This window comes from Oncorhynchus gorbuscha, linkage group LG04 (assembly GCF_021184085.1).
Source record: "Oncorhynchus gorbuscha isolate QuinsamMale2020 ecotype Even-year linkage group LG04, OgorEven_v1.0, whole genome shotgun sequence".
Taxonomy (NCBI): Eukaryota; Metazoa; Chordata; class Actinopteri; order Salmoniformes; family Salmonidae; genus Oncorhynchus; species Oncorhynchus gorbuscha.
The window spans coordinates 8,489,024-8,508,615 of NC_060176.1; the positions used below are offsets into that span (position 1 = coordinate 8,489,024).

Below are 19,592 nucleotides of genomic sequence, written 5' to 3' on the forward strand. Positions count from 1 at the left end.
AAAATAGATGTTTATGGTTACCCCCTGTTAATATAGATGTTTATGGTTACCACCTGTTAATATAGATGTTTATGGTTACCCCCTGTTAATATAGATGTTTATGGTTACCCCCTGTTAATATAGATGTTTATGGTTGCCCCCTGTTAATATAGATGTTTAAGTTACCCCTGTTAATATAGATTTTATGGTTACCCCCTGTTAATATAGATGTTTATGGTTACCCCCTGTTAATATAGATTAATATAGTTTATGGTTACCCCCTGTTAATATAGATAGTGTTTATGGTTACCCCTGTTAATATAGATGTTTATGGTTACCCTGTTAATATAGATGTTTATGGTTACCCCTGTTAATATAGATGTTTATGGTTACCCCTGTTAATATAGATGTTTATGGTTACCCCTGTTAATATAGATGTTTATGGTTGCCCCCTGTTAATATAAGTGTTTATGGTTGCCCCTGTTAATATAGTGTTTATGGTTACCCCTGTTAATATAGATGTTTATGGTTACCCCCTGTTAATATAGATGTTTATGGTTACCCCCTGTTAATATAGATGTTTATTGTTGCCCCCTGTTAATATAAGTGTTTATGGTTGCCCCCTGTTAATATAAGTGTTTATGGTTACCCCCTGTTAATATAGATGTTTATGGTTACCCCCTGTTAATATAGATGTTTATGGTTACCCCCTGTTAATATAGATGTTTATGGTTACCCCCTGTTAATATAGATGTTTATGGTTACCCCCTGTTAATATAGATGTTTATAATATAGATGTTTATGGTTACCCCCTGTTAATATAGATGTTTATGGTTACTCCCTGTTAATATATTTATGGTTGCCCCCTGTTAGATGTTTATGGTTTATGGTTACCCCTGTTAATATAGATGTTTATGGTTACCCCCTGTTAATATAGATGTTTATGGTTGCCCCCTGTTAATATAAGTGTTTATGGTTACCCCCTGTTAATATAGATGTTTATGGTTACCCCCTGTTAATATAGATGTTTATGGTTACCCCCTGTTAATATAGATGTTTATGGTTGCCCCCTGTTAATATAAGTGTTTATGGTTGCCCCCTGTTAATATAAGTGTTTATGGTTACCCCCTGTTAATATAGATGTTTATGGTTACCCCCTGTTAATATAGATGTTTATGGTTACCCCCTGTTAATATAGATGTTTATGGTTGCCCCCTGTTAATATAGATGTTTATGGTTGCCCCCTGTTAATATAGATGTTTATGGTTACCCCCTGTTAATATAGATGTTTATGGTTGCCCCCTGTTAATATAAGTGTTTATGGTTACCCCCTGTTAATATAGATGTTTATGGTTACCCCCTGTTAATATAGATGTTTATGGTTACCCCCTGTTAATATAGATGTTTATGGTTGCCCCCTGTTAATATAGATGTTTATTGTTGCCCCCTGTTAATATAAGTGTTTATGGTTGCCCCCTGTTAATATAAGTGTTTATGGTTACCCCCTGTTAATATAGATGTTTATGGTTACCCCCTGTTAATATAGATGTTTATGGTTACCCCCTGTTAATATAGATGTTTATGGTTGCCCCCTGTTAATATAGATGTTTATGGTTGCCCCCTGTTAATATAAGTGTTTATGGTTATATAGATGTTACCCCCTGTTAATATAGATGTTTATGGTTACCCCCTGTTAATATAGATGTTTATGGTTGCCCCCTGTTAATATAGTGTTTATGGTTACCCCCTGTTAATATAGATGTTTATGGTTACCCCCTGTTAATATAGATGTTTATGGTTACCCCCTGTTAATATAGATGTTTATGGTTACCCCCTGTTAATATAGATGTTTATGGTTACCCCCTGTTAATATAAGTGTTTATGGTTGCCCCCTGTTAATATAAGTGTTTATGGTTGCCCCCTGTTAATATAAGTGTTTATGGTTACTCCCTGTTAATATAGATGTTTATGGTTACCCCCTGTTAATATAGATGTTTATGGTTATTCCCTGTTAATATAGATGTTTATGGTTACTCCCTGTTAATATAAGTGTTTATGATTACCCCCTGTTAATATAGATGTTTATGGTTGCCCCCTGTTAATATAGATGTTTATGGTTACCCACTGTTAATATAGATGTTTATGGTTGCCCCCTGTTAATATAGATGTTTATGTTTATGGTTTTATGCCCCCTGTTAATATAGATGTTTATGGTTACCCCTGTTAATATAGATGTTTATGGTTACCCCTGTTAATATAGATGTTTATGGTTACTCCCTGTTAATATAGATGTTTATGGTTACCCCTGTTAATATAGATGTTTATGGTTGCCCCCTGTTAATATAGATGTTTATGGTTGCCCCCTGTTAATATAGATGTTTATGGTTACTCCCTGTTAATATAGATGTTTATGGTTACCCCCTCCCTGTTAATATAGATGTTTATGGTTGCCCCCTGTTAATATAGATGTTTATGGTTACCCCCTGTTAATATAGATGTTTATGGTTGCCCCCTGTTAATATAGATGTGTTTATGGTTACCCCTGTTAATATAGATGTTTATGGTTACCCCCTGTTAATATAGATGTTTATGGTTACCCCCTGTTAATATAGATGTTTATGGTTGCCCCCTGTTAATATAGATGTTTATGGTTGCCCCCTGTTAATATAGATGTTTATGGTTACCCCCTGTTAATATAGATGTTTATGGTTACCCCCTGTTAATATAGATGTTTATGGTTACCCCTGTTAATATAGATGTTTATGGTTACCCCCTGTTAATATAGATGTTTATGGTTTAATATAGATGTTTAATATAGATGTTTATGGTTACCCCCTGTTAATATAGATGTTTATGGTTGCCCCCTGTTAATATAAGTGTTTATGGTTGCCCCCTGTTAATATAAGTGTTTATAAGGTTACCCCCTGTTAATATAGATGTTTATGGTTACCCCTGTTAATATAGATGTTTATAGATGTTTATGGTTACCCCCTGTTAATATAGATGTTTATGGTTGCCCCTGTTATGGTTTATGCCCCCTGTTAATATAGATGTTTATGGTTGCCCCCTGTTAATATAGATGTTTATGGTTACCCCTGTTAATATAGATGTTTATGGTTACCCCCTGTTAATATAGATGTTTATGGTTGCCCCCTGTTAATATAGATGTTTATGGTTACCCCTGTTAATATAGATGTTTATGGTTGCCCCCTGTTAATATAAGTGTTTATGGTTACCCCCTGTTAATATAGATGTTTATGGTTGCCCCCTGTTAATATAGATGTTTATGGTTACCCCCTGTTAATATAGATGTTTATGGTTACCCCCCTGTTAATATAGATGTTTAATATAGGGTTACCCCCTGTTAATATAGATGTTTATGGTTGCCCCCTGTTAATATAATGTTTATGGTTACCCCCTGTTAATATAGATGTTTATGGTTACCCCTGTTAATATAGATGTTTATGGTTACCCCCTGTTAATATAGATGTTTATGGTTACCCCTGTTAATATAGATGTTTATGGTTACCCCTGTTAATATAGAGTGTTTATGGTTGCCCCCTGTTAATATAGATGTTTATGGTTGCCCCCTGTTAATATAGATGTTTATGGTTGCCCCCTGTTAATATAAGTGTTTATGGTTGCCCCTGTTAATATAAGTGTTTATGGTTACCCCCTGTTAATATAGATGTTTATGGTTACCCCTGTTAATATAGATGTTTATATAGATTTATTGCCCCTGTTAATATAGATGTTTATGGTTACCCCTGTTAATATAAGTGTTTATGGTTACCCCCTGTTAATATAGATGTTTATGGTTACCCCCTGTTAATATAGATGTTTATGGTTACCCCCTGTTAATATAAGTGTTTATGGTTACCCCTGTTAATATAGATGTTTATGGTTACCCCTGTTAATATAGATGTTTATGGTTACCCCTGTTAATATAGATGTTTATGGTTACCCCCTGTTAATATAGATGTTTATGGTTGTGTTTATGGTTGCCCCCTGTTAATATAAGTGTTTATGGTTGCCCCCTGTTAATATAAGTGTTTATGGTTGCCCCCTGTTAATATAAGTGTTTATGGTTACCCCTGTTAATATAGATGTTTATGGTTACCCCTGTTAATATAGATGTTTATGGTTACCCCCTGTTAATATAAGTGTTTATGGTTACCCCCTGTTAATATAGATGTTTATGGTTACCCCCTGTTAATATAGATGTTTATGGTTACCCCCTGTTAATATAAGTGTTTATGGTTACCCCCTGTTAATATAGATGTTTATGGTTACCCCCTGTTAATATAGATGTTTATGGTTACCCCCTGTTAATATAAGTGTTTATGGTTACCCCCTGTTAATATAGATGTTTATGGTTGCCCCCTGTTAATATAAGTGTTTATGGTTACCCTCCTTCCAGGTTGTTCAGCTCGTTTCATCTTTGTAAAAAACATCTTCATGAAAAATTATCTTTACGATCTGACCTATAAGTGTTAGGTGCTTATGTGTGTGTGTACATGCATGTTTGCGCACATCGTAGTTTGTGTGGGCGTGCGTTTGTATGCACATTTTCCTGTCCTGCTACATATTCAAAATGTAACGAGTACTTTTGGGTGTCAGGGAAAATGTAAGGAGTAAAAAGTACATTCTTTTCTTTATGAATGTAGGTGAGTAAAAGTACAGTAGAGAGTACAGTAGAGATACCCCCCAAAATACTTAAGTAGTGCTTCAAAGTATTTTTACTTAGTTACTTTACACCACTGGCTCCGAGCCCATAATAGGCCACTGGGTTCATGGTAATGGCCTCCCTTCCTGAGGGGAAATTAGCCGCCCCGGGCCCTGATTGATAAACCAATAAATCTTTAGTGGCCTTGATAATTAAGCTGTCAGGGCTGCTTGTTACTGACAACCTTTTCCCTCTGGTGCTTCTGCCTCCATGTTTACACAGCCCACGCATTGCCTCCCTGCCCTAGCAGTGCACTATACTGGCTAACCATACAGTACATAGGCTACACACTAGTTTCATGTCAGATCAATCAAATAGGGTTCATATATCCTCACCAGCACTACCCCTCTACTCTGCTGGTTGACATGGATTAGGAATCCCTGTTGTCTGGCTGTGTAGTGTAGTAGTCCCTGGTAGGGCAGGGCTGTATGTACCTCTATACGGTTCCCCTCCTGAGGACATAAGAGCATGTTGGAACAGAGCCCTGTGGCGTGTATATCCTCTCACCTCAGAGCACTCTCAGCCACTCCCTCCCAGCATGGGTGCACAATAGGCCAGAAATGGGGAGGGATGGTGGGAGTCTCCCCCCTCCTTAAAATAGTGATGATACTGAGATTGTACTGTAGGCATTGTTTTGTTTGATCTTAAATGCTCCCCCCTCCTTCCACTCTCCAGTGTTGTGCTATGTAGATGGTGTTTTGTATAACATCAGATTTGTATTGTTTCCCTTTGTAAAGAATATAATGCTCGGGTTGAGTAGGTAAGTGGATAGGGGTTGAATAGACTATGATCTGACAGATTTAGTTCATAACCAGTCAAACATGGTTCAAAAATAATCAACCAGGCATAACCCCTCTAGTGTCTCCACCTTGACCTGTGTATTTATTTATCTGTTGTGTTGTAATGTGTTGTGACGTGCATTGATGTGTTGTGCTGCGTTGTGATGTGTTGCATTGTGCTGTGTTGTGTTGTGCTGCGTTGTGCTGTGATGTGTTGCATTGTGCTGTGTTGTGATGTGCTGTTCTGTGTAGTGATGTGTTTTGATGAGTTGTGATGGGTTGTTATGTGATGTGTTGCATTGTGCTGTGTTGTGATGTGTTGCATTGTGCTGTGTTGTGATATGTTGTGCTGCGTTGTGATGTGTTGCATTGTGCTGTGTTGTGATGTGTTGCATTGTGCTGTGTTGTGTTGTGCTGTTCTGTGTAGTGATGTGTTGTGTTGTAATGTGTTGTGATGTGCATTGATGTGTTGTGCTGTGTTGTGATATGTTGTGCTGCGTTGTGCTGTGTTGTGATGTGTTGCATTGTGCTGTGTTGTGATGTGTTGCATTGTGCTGTGTTGTGATGTGCTGTTCTGTGTAGTGATGTGTTTTGATGAGTTGTGATGGGTTGTTATGTGAGTTCCAAATCAAATCAAATGTTATTTGTCACATACACATGGTTAGCAGATGTTAATGCGAGTGTAGCGAAATGCTTGTGCTTCTAGTTCCGACAATGCAGTAATAACCAACAAGTAATCTAGCTAACAATTCCAAAACTACTGTCTTATACACAGTGTAAGGGGATAAAGAATATGTACATAAGGATATATGAATGAGTGATGGTACAGAGAAGCATAGGCAAGATACAGTAGATGGTATCGAGTTCAGTATATACATATGAGATGAGTATGTAAACAAAGTGGCATAGTTAAAGTGGCTAGTGATACATGTATTACATAAGGATGCAGTCGATGATATAGAGTACAGTATATACGTATGCATATGAGATGAATAATGTAGGGTAAGTAACATTATATAAGGTAGCATTGTTTAAAGTGGCTAGTGATATATTTACATCATTTCCCATCAATTCCCATTATTAAAGTGGCTGGAGTTGAGTCAGTGTCAGTGTCAGTGTGTTGGCAGCAGCCACTCAATGTTAGTGGTGGCTGTTTAACAGTCTGATGGCCTTGAGATAGAAGCTGTTTTTTAGTCTCTCGGTCCCAGCTTTGATGCACCTGTACTGACCTCGCCTTCTGGATGATAGCGGGGTGAACAGGCAGTGGCTCGGGTGGTTGATGTCCTTGATGATCTTTATGGCCTTCCTGTAACATCGGGTGGTGTAGGTGTCCTGGAGGGCAGGTAGTTTGCCCCCGGTGATGCGTTGTGCAGATCTCACTATTTTCTGGAGAGCCTTACGGTTGAGGGCGGAGCAGTTGCCGTACCAGGCGGTGATACAGCCCGTCAGGATGGTCTTGATTGTGCATCTGTAGAAGTTTGTGAGTGCTTTTGGTGACAAGCCAAATTTCTTCAGCCTCCTGAGGTTGAAGAGGCGCTGCTGCGCCTTCTTCACGATGCTGTCTGTGTGAGTGGTGACCAACAGACAGACAGACAGACAGACAGACAGACAGACAGACAGACAGACAGACAGACAGACAGACAGACAGACAGACAGACAGACAGACAGACAGACAGACAGACAGACAGACAGACAGACAGACAGACAGACAGACAGACAGACAGACAGACAGACAGACAGACAGACAGACAGACAGACAGACAGACAGACAGACAGACAGACAGACAGACAGACAGACAGACAGACAGACAGACAGACAGACAGACAGACAGACAGACAGACAGACAGACAGACAGACAGACAGACAGAGACAGACAGAGAGAGAGAGAGAGAGAGAGAGAGAGAGAGAGAGAGAGAGAGAGAGAGTAGTTTTACATTGCTGAGTGGAAGCAGATGGTCTCCATGCTTTCTGTAAACACCCAACATCCACTTTAATCACAGCCGGCCCTCATCTCCTAGTTCTCAGCCGTCTCAGACGTCGCCCCCTCAGCTCAATGGCGCTGCAGGTAGTCTAGTGGTTAGAGCGTTGGGCCAGTAACCGAAAGGTTGCTGGATCGAATCCAGGCACAAACAAGGTAAACATCTGTTGTTCTGCCCCTGAACAAGGCAGTTAACCCACTGTTCCCTGGTAGGCCGTCATTGTAAATAAGAATTTGTTCTTAACTGACTTGCCTGGTTAAATAAAGGTTAAAATGCCAGTGGTGAGCCCACTCTATGTCTGGTCTGGGTCATACGTCCCTCTACCCCGGCCCCATCCAGCTCATTCACGTCCAGACCAGGCCGGACACACAGTGAGGGAACGTGCTTAACTGCAGTAAACTGGCTTTGATACATATTGGCAGCAGTCAGCGTTGTCTAAAGCGACAGGCTGTAGTGCACATTGAGGAACTAAGGAACTGTGTGTGTGTGTGTGTGTGTGTGTGTGTGTGTGTGTGTGTGTGTGTGTGTGTGTGTGTGTGTGTGTGTGTGTGTGTGTGTGTGTGTGTGTGTGTGTGTGTGTGTGTGTGTGTGTGTGTGTGTGTGTGACTATGTGTGTGACTATGTGTGTGACTATGTGTGTGACTATGTGTGTGACTATGTGTGTCTCACCCACTGTGAGGTACGACTAGCTACATGGAGGGGTGTCAGGGATGTTAGTCACTCAGATGGCTCGGTGGACGACCCCTACCATGGCACAGGGGGCACTCTCTGGGGGGAGGTATCAGAGACGATCCCTGTCTGGCCCTGGATCCTGGACCCTGACTGGATGCCCCCTTTCCACACATACACATGCTCCTTCTAAATGGCAGAGCAATCCAACTCCCCACCTACGGCGTGCCCTCTCCCATCCAGGCTTGATATGGAAAATACATGCATAAGTATTCAAGTTGCTCTCGGTGTCATGTCCCGCAGCAAAGCCAAACCAATCATTGAGAGGTGTCTTTTCCTCCACAGTGGAACCTAATTTCATATCACCTTTATTAGTGAGAGGAGAAGGTACTGTACATTCGTTCAGCAATCTTTTTGTTGTTGTTGTGCGTTTCATATCTAATTCACTCCTTATAATGTCAGCCATGTATTGCATTTCCATTTGGAAATACAGGAGACATCTAGCTGTGCTATTAAGAATAAGGGATAAGGTAGTTATTTGCATAGAAACTTAGCACGTCCACTTGCTGTGTTGTGTAACTGAGTTAATCATCAATACATATGATGATTTATGTAAGGTTTATTTATTTAATGGTTAATGAGGTTAGGAAGCCAGGGTGTTGAGTGTTGATGAAGTTGACGGTGGTGAAGATGAAGATGTATAGCCTACAGTAGGAGAGATAGTAGGAGAGATATAATAATAACATAGTAATCTCCTGTATCATGAGAGTGTTGTTGGGTAGATTCTACATGGAGGTTCATTATTAGACTCAGAGAGAGTAGGACTGGGACTGGCAGGGTGAGTAGAGGGTCTAGTGAGATCTCTTGGTGCAAGAAGGAGCTCTAATCGTCTTTGTCAACCTCCTGCCGGGATGTCAGGACTATAGGTGCTCGTGGCCTTACAGAGGAACAGGGAGACATCAGCAGGGTGCGATGCCTGCTGCTGACGATGGCGATGTGTTCCCACACATGGACGCCCGCCCGCTGCAGGCAGAGACTAGGGAACAAGGCAGCATCAACTTGCTGCCTTGTTCCCTACAACACTGACGGTCAGAACCAGCGACTGCTGGCGGTGTGAATTAGTTTAGAGGGGAGGCGATGGAATGGGCGAGGGAGGGAGTGTCCGGCTGCCCTGTGTGTGTTCTGTGGTTCTCTGTGCCCTCTGTCACCGCCACTCAGTAGTTCCTCCAGCCCAGCGGACGAGGGAGGGAGTCAGTGTTTCCATGGATGATCTGCTCAGGGCATTGCCAGCCACAACTAGGTTACCACAGCACTCGTTCCCCTGTTAGGGTACAGTAGTCATTAGCACTCACTCATAGAGACTAGAAAGAGGATTTAGGCCTGGCGACTGTCAATTTCAGATTCACCCAACAACTAAAATTAAAGGTGAACTGTTTGGGTCAGACACTCCATTATTTTAATGATGGTCATCCTTGGGGAGGACCTTGACCTCAATAGGTCTTCTTGGTCCTTTATCCCCTTGTTACTCTTTACCTCAAATACGATATCTAATACATATTACTGATCCAGACCTATGTATGAATTCTAAAAAACCTCATATTTAAGAAAATGAACAATGTATTGAGAAGCCAGATCGTGTTGTGATTCAAAATGGTGGTGGATATTTCCACTGGACTGGTACTGGATGATGTTGCTGTTCTCAGCAGAGTGGTCTGTATACAGTGTTTGTTGATACTAGTATATTGCCAGATTCAACACACAGCAGTTCCAATCCTCCTGTGCATCCTTACCCAGCTCCCCGCCATTCCAAACATTGTCAATCCTACTATATGCTGACTCAAATGGACTCTGGATGGAATAAAACCTATTAAAATAGTTTATTATTATGAGCAGCTTATACACCTCTGAATCATAACAATGCAAGTGTACACTACTTTCCCTGTACGATTGCACCTTGAATGAAATGAGAAAATCAGAGTCCTTTTTCCACAGGAACAGCCCTGTAATTGTCTATAGGGACATGCAAACTAATACTGTAAAAGGGAGACATATAGTGTTGTTTTATACAGACATTGTTGTAAGAGCTAATGTATAGATGTAGGCTCTTAAGTTGAGCCAGTTTGCTACAGCAGGAAAATAGTCCTGCAGCAACAGGACATTTGAATTATTGTGTGGATTATAATTAAATTACATTTTTGTAGGGGTTGATACATTTTTCATGAGGGCAAAACAAGTCTAACATTTCTAAGTGGATATGACAACTTTAGATATATTTTTAAAACTCAAATACACTACAAGTTTGCAGAAACAAACTACATCTGTAGAGCCCTTAAAACATGAATCCTCCATCTATTTGTTTCCAGGGATGATGATGACATTAACGATGTGGCGTCCATGGCGGGGGTGAACCTGAATGAAGAGAGCGCTCGTATCCTGGCAACCAACTCTGAGCTGGTGGGGACACACATCCGCTCCTGTAAAGATGAGGCCTTCCTTCACCCGGGCCTGTTACACAGACGCATCCTGGAGACAGGTACGGACAGTACACTACTATAGTACATGATGACACCCTCACTAGAGAAACCTCTGGAGAATACCCATATTGTATATGATGAGGACTTGTTCACAGCAATAGAACATTAGAAGTTGCATACACAGTAAGTCTTTAACCTCTAGCGTCGAGCAATCCCGTATCCGGGAGCGTAATTATAGCCTCAAGCTCATTACCATAACGCAACGTTAACTATTCATGAAAGTCGCAAATGAAATGAAAGAAATATATTCACTCACAAGCTTAGCCTTTTGTTAACAACACTGTCATCTCAGATTTTCAAAATATGCTTTTCAACCATAGCTACACAAGCATTTGTGTAAGAGTATTGATAGCTAGCATAGCATTAGCATAGCATTAAGCCTAGCATTCAGCAGGCAAAATTTTCACAAAAACAAGAAAAGCATTCAAATAAAATAATTTACCTTTGAAGAACTTCGGATGTTTTCAATGAGGAGACTCTCAGTTAGATAGCAAATGTTCAGTTTTTCCAAAAGATTACTTGTGTAGGAGAAATCGCTCCGTTTTGTTCATCACGTTTGGCTAAGAAAAAAATATGAAAATGCAGTCTCTACAATGCCAAACTTTTTACCAAATTAACTCCATAATATCGACAGAAACATGGCAAACGTTGTTTAGAATTAATCCTCAAGGTGTTTTTCACATATCTATTCGATGATAAATCATTTGTGGCAGCTGTGTTTCTCCTCGAAGCAAACAAAAAATTTGCACCTTGGGGAAACGACAGAAAGTCTAAGCTCATTCGTGACCCATACACAGCCATATAAGGAGACATTGGAACACAGCACATTCAAAATCTGGGGCACTTCCTGTATGAAATTTCATCTTGGTTTCACCTGTAGCATTAGTTCTGTGGCACTCACAGACAATATCTTTGCAGTTTTGGAAACGTCAGAGTGTTTTCTTTCCAAAGCTGTCAATTTTCGTTACAAAATATCTTGTTTAAAACGGGAACGTTTTTTTATCCATAAATTAAAAGAGCGCCCCCTATATCCAAGAAGTTAAAGTCATTAAATGATAGAGAATTGAGTTGGAATCATGTACCGTATCGTTGTCTTCACGGTTAGTACCATCTCCAGGTCCATAATAATAATTCCATCATCATCAAGTGTTGCCAATGATGCTGATCTTAATTTTCATCATAGTGATTATTATCTTCAGATTGATCTTGAATTTATTCATGAACGTGTACCAAACAGAATCATGTTCCTTCAAATGTGTGTTGGTTTAGAAAATATAGGCCAGACCCCTGTCTGTGTGTGTGTGTGTGTGTGTGTGTGTGTGTGTGTGTGTGTGTGTGTGTGTGTGTGTGTGTGTGTGTGTGTGTGTGTGTGTGTGTGTGTGTGTGTGTGTGTGTGTGTGTGTGTGTGTGTGTGTGTGTGATGAAATCTGTCTGTTAGCTTTGTGTTTTCTTGTATTCTTTTTGTTGTTTCTGCATCTGTAGTGTCATCACTAAAGACAGACAGTTTGATTTACTTCCCCTGATGGGAGGTTGCAGGCCAGGCCGGAGCAGACGCTCCTTTCTGTCCTCCCTCATTTTAAACTTGGTGCACTTAACAGTTCTTTCACCTCCTTTAATGAATTCTTCAGTGTCTGTCTGAACTTACTAGACCCCAGGCCCTGACATAAATACTTGATAGAGCTGTCTTTTGAAGGCTGCTTGTCAGATTGTCCTGTGGACTGAAGGAAGAGAGTTCAGAGTTACAAGACTGGATCTTGTTCTTCTTCTGTCCTTTGATTGGTTCTCCACATTCAAATACTGTCCTATTTGTGAATCTGAGATGATACACGGATGTATATTACCATTAACAACTAAGTCTTGAGTACAAGTTGCATTATAAATCACACAGTAGATTAGAATTTAAGCACAACAGGGAGTTTTATTGCTAAGATGTTTTTTCTTGTTTTACCTAAGTATCCACAGTGACAGTGACAATGAGGCCCAGAGGTCATGTGCTGTTAGACAGTACATTGGTGAGGTTGTTATCCTGTCGCCTTGGGGAGGAGGGGGTTAAAAATGTAAATCTTGCTCTGGGGGCTTGGTGCTGTGCGGGGGCCGGGTGGGTGGGAGGCATTGGTGCCCCCTGCTGGGGAAGTGGCACTTGGGCGGCTTTGTTGTGTCAGTGATGGGCTGTGGAGAACTCTCAGCTGGCAGCAGAACCAAGGGAGGCTCCCCAGCCTGCCAACTCTGCTCAATCAGAGGCTAGTGGGGATGTGGTCCTCCTCACACAGTGGTACACAGCCCTGACTCACCCCTCTGCTTCATGCTGCCCTCTCTGCTCTCTGCTGCCACCACTGGGCAGGGAGATGTACAGCGGGGCAGGGTAGATTCAGACCCGGTGAGGACCAGGGAACCCTGTGTCTTTCAGAATGTCCACACACAGATTGGGAGAAGAGGAGCTTGTTTTTCTCCCTGTTTCTTTCTTTCTCTCTCCTTTGTTCTCTTTCTATCTCTTCTCATCTCTCTTTCCTCTCACCCCCCTTCTCTCTTTCTATCTCTCTTATCTCTCCCCCTCCCCATCATTCTTCAGGCTTGTCCTTGAGCCATGGGCCAGTTTCATTTGTGAAACTGCAAGCGGCAACTCCCTCCTGACTCCCAGGGCCTAGAACATATGCACAGCTGGAGTTCTCTGTAATAGCCTCTCAAAGTAAATGTGCACTGGTACCTCAGAGGTCCAATTCTGCAGAGACACATGCAGAAGTACTCAACTCCAGAGAGACTCACTCGTGTTCAGTGCAGAAAGTTCACTTTTCTCTATTTAAGGGCAGATGAGATTACCAGTAAAAAACAGTACAAAATAAAGCCTGTTAAGGTGGTTGGAAACACTAAAGCAATTCAATGCTGTTTAGACTCTCCTATAGTCCTAAGTGAGGGGCTGGTGTGGACTACATTGAGGAAGGTATTTATTATTTCATAGAGAACTTGGCTTTCTTTGTCTCGGTGCCTTAAAGATCTCAGTTTGTTGGAGAGTGGAAGCCTTTTGTATTTTTCCTTTTGACATCGCTTACGACCCAGAGAAAATGTTTTTGAATTTTCACACTAATTATCAGGCTTATACGGATCTCGATCCTTTCAAGATGTTAGACTGGGAAAAGATGTGTGTACAGTATGGCTGATTTAAATAATTGGTGTGGTTTACTTAAAAGTGTACCAGAGAGAACATTCTGTTAATGGAATATTAAAAAGGAAGATAAACTGATCCTAACCTGCTAAACTCTGTCCTCTGAATTATGACTTCACAAACTGTTTACTGCCTGAAAACTAGTCGAAATGATCCTTTAAAGTTAAGGTTGGCCAATGTTGTTTACAGCTACACACATGAAAGACTGCAGAGTAAGCTTGGCAATTCATACATGGATACTATTCTCAACATTACACTAGAACTGTGAAACGTCTAGACAGAGCTTTATCATTATGAAACAAATACCCTTTTCACACTATGGTCCTGACCTAACCCAAACTGTGCTGGCACAGATGTTTTGCTTTGTCCTTTTTAGCATGGTTCCAACAACTATGGTGGATGTGGAACCAGGCCAGCTCATTACAGCTTGGTTTGGTTCGGCTCAGCTTGGTTCAGTAGTATGAAAAGCCTTTTCTGACTGGGATTTGGGGAGATCAGCGTGTATTAATGTTGGAGTCCTTCTGTCTGTGTGTGACCCTAAGCTAAGAAGTTTGGCGTGTCAGAGGTTCCTATGGAGGCTGTGAACTTCATCTCCCACGCTACCCAGTCCCGACTCCGCACTGTGCTGGAGAAGGTCTCCTCCATCGCACAGCACAGGATGGACGGTGGTAAAGTAAGTAGATGTGCCAGAGACAGACATACCTATGAGGAGGTGGGCGCTTTTTACACTTAAGTGATAAGCACCATAGCACAGTTTCCACATAAACATATTCTTCAGAACTTGAAAAATACCTGCTAGATCTTTTTCAGGCCTCTGTCTGGCACACCAGCATGGGTGACATTAACTTTTAGCCTTGAATATAGCAATGGAACCACATTTAATTGGGTTTCAATAAAGTCAATTCAACTCTGCTCCTTGTAAAAGAAAGAAAGCAAAAAACATAGCAACTTTGAAAAGCTGTTTTCCTATTTGTATGTGAGGCAGAGGAGAGGGGTGGTGGGCTACAGCTGTCCCTGTCTTGTTTTGTCTTTTTTGCGGTTTGTAAATGAGGCGTGTTAGATGCGTGAAGTCTCCTCGTCTCTGTGAAGCCACTCTGTTGACATCAGCGAAAAACCAACCGGGCGGGCGGCCTGAAAGAGAGAAGCACGGCTCGACTGAGTTACGGAGGAGGGGAGGAGTGCAGGCTCAGCTCTGAACAAAGGAGGGAGGAAGGATGAGAGAGACGTGCGCGTGGTGACAAACCCTCAGATGTCACTCTACTCTGTGCTCTGCTCTGCTACCCAGCTCCTCACATCGCCACAGAGAGGGAGATAGAGTGAGAGAAACTGATAAAGGGTGTTGGGGGAGAACAGAGAGACAGAGACACACACAGGGAATAAACAATTGTCATATTAACTTTTTGATGACCCACAAACTTTGTTTTCCTTCTGAAACTTGTCTCATCTTCCCATCTCCCAAGTGCAGAGCAACATATTTAACACAACGAGAAGCAGTGATACGTTTAAACAAAGAAAAGTTGTGATTAGTTATCCAAACTGGCGGTTGTAAGAGACGTGGTGTCTAAAGTTATAGTAATATGTTTATCCAAACTTGTGGTTGAAATGAGATCTTCTTAGTATCTTAAGTTATTTTTCCTCCACTCACTCTCTGTTTCTTTCTTTCCCTCTCTGTCTCTCTGCAGGATGAGGAGTGGTTTGAGCAGTCGGCAGACGTGCGGTCGCAGCTAAAGTTCTTTGAGCAGCTGGAGAGGATAGAGAAGCAGAGGAAGGATGAACAGGAGAGAGAGATCCTACTCAAAGCAGCTAAAGTAAGTCCTAGTCGCCTTCTTGTTATAAAGGCATATACCACACAGTCATGGAACTGTTTTCACATTCCATCCTTATCCCGTGCTTCTACACCTGCATTGCTTGCTGTTTGGGGTTTTAGTCTGGTTTTCTGTACAGCACTTTGAGATATTTTGAGAAGGGCTATATAAATACATTTGATTTGATTTGATTTAGCCCAATTTAGCAATACGCTGAAATCTTACCAGTTTCAGTTTCCCCATTTCTAAGCCTACCTCATACACCATGAAGTCCAGTGTAGGGACTAGAGGTTTACTGATTCATCTGAATGGCCGATTAATTAGGGCCGATTTCAAGTTTTCACAACAATCGGAAATCTGTATTTTAGGCGCCGATTTTACAATTTTTTATACCTTTATTTAATCTTTATTTAACTAGGTAAGTCAGTTAAGAACACATTCTTATTTTCAATGACGGCCTAGGAACAGTGGGTTAACTGCCTTGTTCAGGGGCAGAACGACAGATTTTCACCTTGTCAGCTTGGGGGATCCAATCTTGCAACCTTAACTAGTCCAATGCAATAACGACCTGCCTCTCTCGTTGCACTCCACAAGGAGTTACGCGAATGCAGTAAACCAAGGTAAGTTGCTAGCTAGCATTAAACTTATCTTATAAAAAACAATCAATCATAATCACTAGTACACATGGTTGATGATATTACTAGATATTATCTAGCGTGTCCTGCGTTGCATATAATCTGACTGAGCATACAAGTGTCTGACTGAGCGGTGGTAGGCAGAAGCAGGTGCGTAAACATTCATTCAAACAGCACTTTTGTACGTTTTGCCAGCAGCTCTTTGTTGTGCGTCAAGCATTGCTCTGTTTATGACTTCAAGCCTATCAACTCCCGAGATGAGGCTCGTGTAACCGAAGTGAAATGGCTAGCTAGTTAGCGCACGCTAATTGTAGTTGTGTTGCTGGTTCGAGGCCAGGGAGGAGCGAGGAGAGGGACTGAAGCTATACTGTTACACTGGCAATACTAAAGTGCCTATAAGAACATCCAATAGTCAAAGGTTAATGAAATACAAATGTTATAGAGGGAAATTAGTCCTATAATTCCTATAATAACAACAACCTAAAACCTCTTACCTGGGAATATTGAAGACTCACGTTCAAAGGAACCAACACCTTTCATATGTTCTCATGTTCTGAGCAAGGAACTGAAACGTTAGATTTCTTACATGGCACATATTTTACATGGAACATATTGCACTTTTACTTTCTTCTCCAACACTTTGTTTTTGCGTTATTTAAACCAAATTGAACATGTTTCATTATTTACTTGAGGCTAAATTGATTTTATTGATGTATTATATTAAGTTAAAATAAGTGTTCATTCAGTATTGTTGTAATTGTCATTATTACAAAAAAAATATATATATATTTTTCTAAAATCGGCCGATTAATCGGGTATCGGCTTTTATGGTCCTCCAATAATCAGTATCGGCGTTGAAAAATAATAATCGGTCGACCTCTAGTAGGGACTGTAGCTCTGTTGCTATTGTGTGTGTTACTTGTGTGCGAGGTGGTGTGTTAGGTGGTGTGTAAGGTAGTGTGTAGGGTAGTGTTTAGCTGTGGTGTGGTGTGTGTTCCTTGTCAGTGTCTAGGGCAGTGTGGTGTCCTCGCTGTTCCTGCCCAGGCCCTAGCTAACAGATGAAACCGAGTGCGCCCTCCGTAGTGTGATCTCTGTGTGTTCTCCCGCCCCCTCGCTCTAGGGCTCCTTTGTCCTCTCATTGTCCCCAACACAACAAGCAGAGGAACCACTGTGGAACTCTATACATTGCTCTGATCTGATCCTCCTCACATACCCGCTGACACGCCCAGAGCTAAAAGCGTGTCATGTCAGCCATCTCAGTACTCAGGAGAACCAGCTTCAACAGTAGTGGGCAGGAGAGCCTCAGATAGCCTTACAGAGTCTCAGAACAGATGAATTGCATCTTGGCAGTCTCTGCACACTCATGTGTGTCCATCCAGTCACACTCAGGCTGTTGAGACTGGTGTAAACACTTCTTGCACACACTTAACTTCTATAAGATTGTGAAATGACTTGAATAAGTTCTCACATACTTCATACAATCTATCAAATAAGACAGGTACATAATTCATTAGACATACAGTATGATGCGAAGGTCCAATACTGTCACCACCAATAGAATGTGTTTTGAAGGGAAATGCCCCACGGTGAGACATTAGAGAGAAGCTTGCTTCATTTAATACATCTTCAACAGAGACAATGTCCCACAGCTGATTGCATTATCACTTCCCTGTGTTAACAGCATTGTTATGGTCTGGCCCTGCCTGCCATGCAGGACATTAGAAACATTCAGACTGATGAACAATGACCCGCCTTGCCGCTGTTATAGTTGGTAATTAGGAAACTACTGCCTTGACAGCAAAGCTGTTAAGCACCAAGTTTTATTTTGTTATTTTAAAAAGATGCAATCTCAGGGCCTAACTGTAAGTGTCTTTAGAAGGAGTATATGACAGTAAGTTTTACTAAACACAAAATCTTTAGTATAACTGTATAGCTAATATGCAATATGTGTTGTCTGGCCTCATTATTATGTAATAGGATGGTGGCACATTAATTAATCTGACTTGTCCATTTCACCTATACACTTCCTACAGTATATTTCACTCTCTAACTGATGTATTCAAACAGTATAGTGAGGGAGGATCCAGCACCCAGCCACTGTACTGTTATGAGAGAGAGAGAGAGAGAGAGAGAGAGAGAGAGAGAGAGAGAGAGAGAGAGAGAGAGAGAGAGAGAGAGAGAGAGAGAGAGAGAGAGAGAGAGAGAGAGAGAGAGAGAGAGAGAGAGAGAGAGAGAGAGAGAGAGAGAGAGAGAGAGAGAGAGAGAGAGAGAGAGAGAGAGAGAGAGAGAGAGAGAGAGAGAGAGAGAGATCAGGACAGCTGGGCTGACAGAGGTGATATAAAGTATATCAGTACCACCATGGCCCTTTGTAAACAGTCTGTCTTTGTACCTGTTTTCTCCCCGTTGACGACCAGGCTCCACGCTGGGGCTCCCTTATAATTTGACCTCTCAAATAAGAATCTACTAAAATAATCCCCTCCTCCGCTCCCACTCCTCTGTCCATTTAAAATATGACTCAGGTCTTCAGGGATGCTCCGGCCGACTGGAGGGGAAATGCAGTCGTTTTAGTTGAGACACCGACCAGCACGTGAACCGCCTGATATATTTAAAGCCAATTAGCAAGGAGCAGGGCAAGACGACTGCATCTGTTCATGAAGGCGGGATGGAGGGAGGGAGCCAGGGCACGGGTAGCTAGACTCTTGCTTTCCAGCACCACTGAAGGCAAATAGCATTTGATTGCTTATAGTAGAAAAAAGAAACATCGGGAGGAGCATCACGTTCAGAGATATTAATGAAGTAGTCTTTAACACCACTGGGATGACCATGCTCTTAGAGAGGTTAGGCAATGTTAAAGACACATTGGACCATTACTAGTCATATACCTAACCTTCATTCAAGCTAAATTCATTTATGCTAGTTAAACAGGAAGTCATTTTTTAATAGAATTATTCCCATTGCTATGGCAGGGGGCAGCACTGTTAGCTGCCTGTATTACCATAGTATAGACGAAGACCTACAGGTCGAAACGTTGTACAATAAAACTGGGGGGGAATTAAAAAGTGTATCTATCTTTCTTTCATAGACTCATAGGAAAAGTACACTGCGTCGCTGATAGCTACAGTAGGCTAGTACTGTGTTAGTGTGGTGATCTGGCAGGATGCCACTAACAGTGAGCTTTTAGAAGAGTCCCTGTATGGTTAATTGGAAGCCCTGTGGTTAACAGCTCACACAGACAGGTACAAGCTGCACAGGCAGCTCAGCTCTCACTGACTAATTACAGTGGCGCTCCAGTACTGTGGTCCTGATTCCAGAGAGATACGCACGC

General features: G+C 41.6%; 1 protein-coding gene across 2 annotated transcripts in view; it reads left to right on the plus strand.

Moving 5' to 3' along the window:
* Positions 1-19,592, plus strand: part of LOC124033596 (transcription initiation factor TFIID subunit 4-like) — a 71,782-nt gene that overhangs the window by 32,730 nt on the left and 19,460 nt on the right. For both annotated transcript variants that reach the window (XM_046345676.1, XM_046345677.1), the window contains 3 exons: positions 10,497-10,666; positions 14,370-14,500; positions 15,510-15,635. In XM_046345676.1, coding sequence (XP_046201632.1) covers positions 10,497-10,666; positions 14,370-14,500; positions 15,510-15,635 — 427 coding nt within the window. The remainder of the gene's footprint in view (positions 1-10,496; positions 10,667-14,369; positions 14,501-15,509; positions 15,636-19,592) is intronic.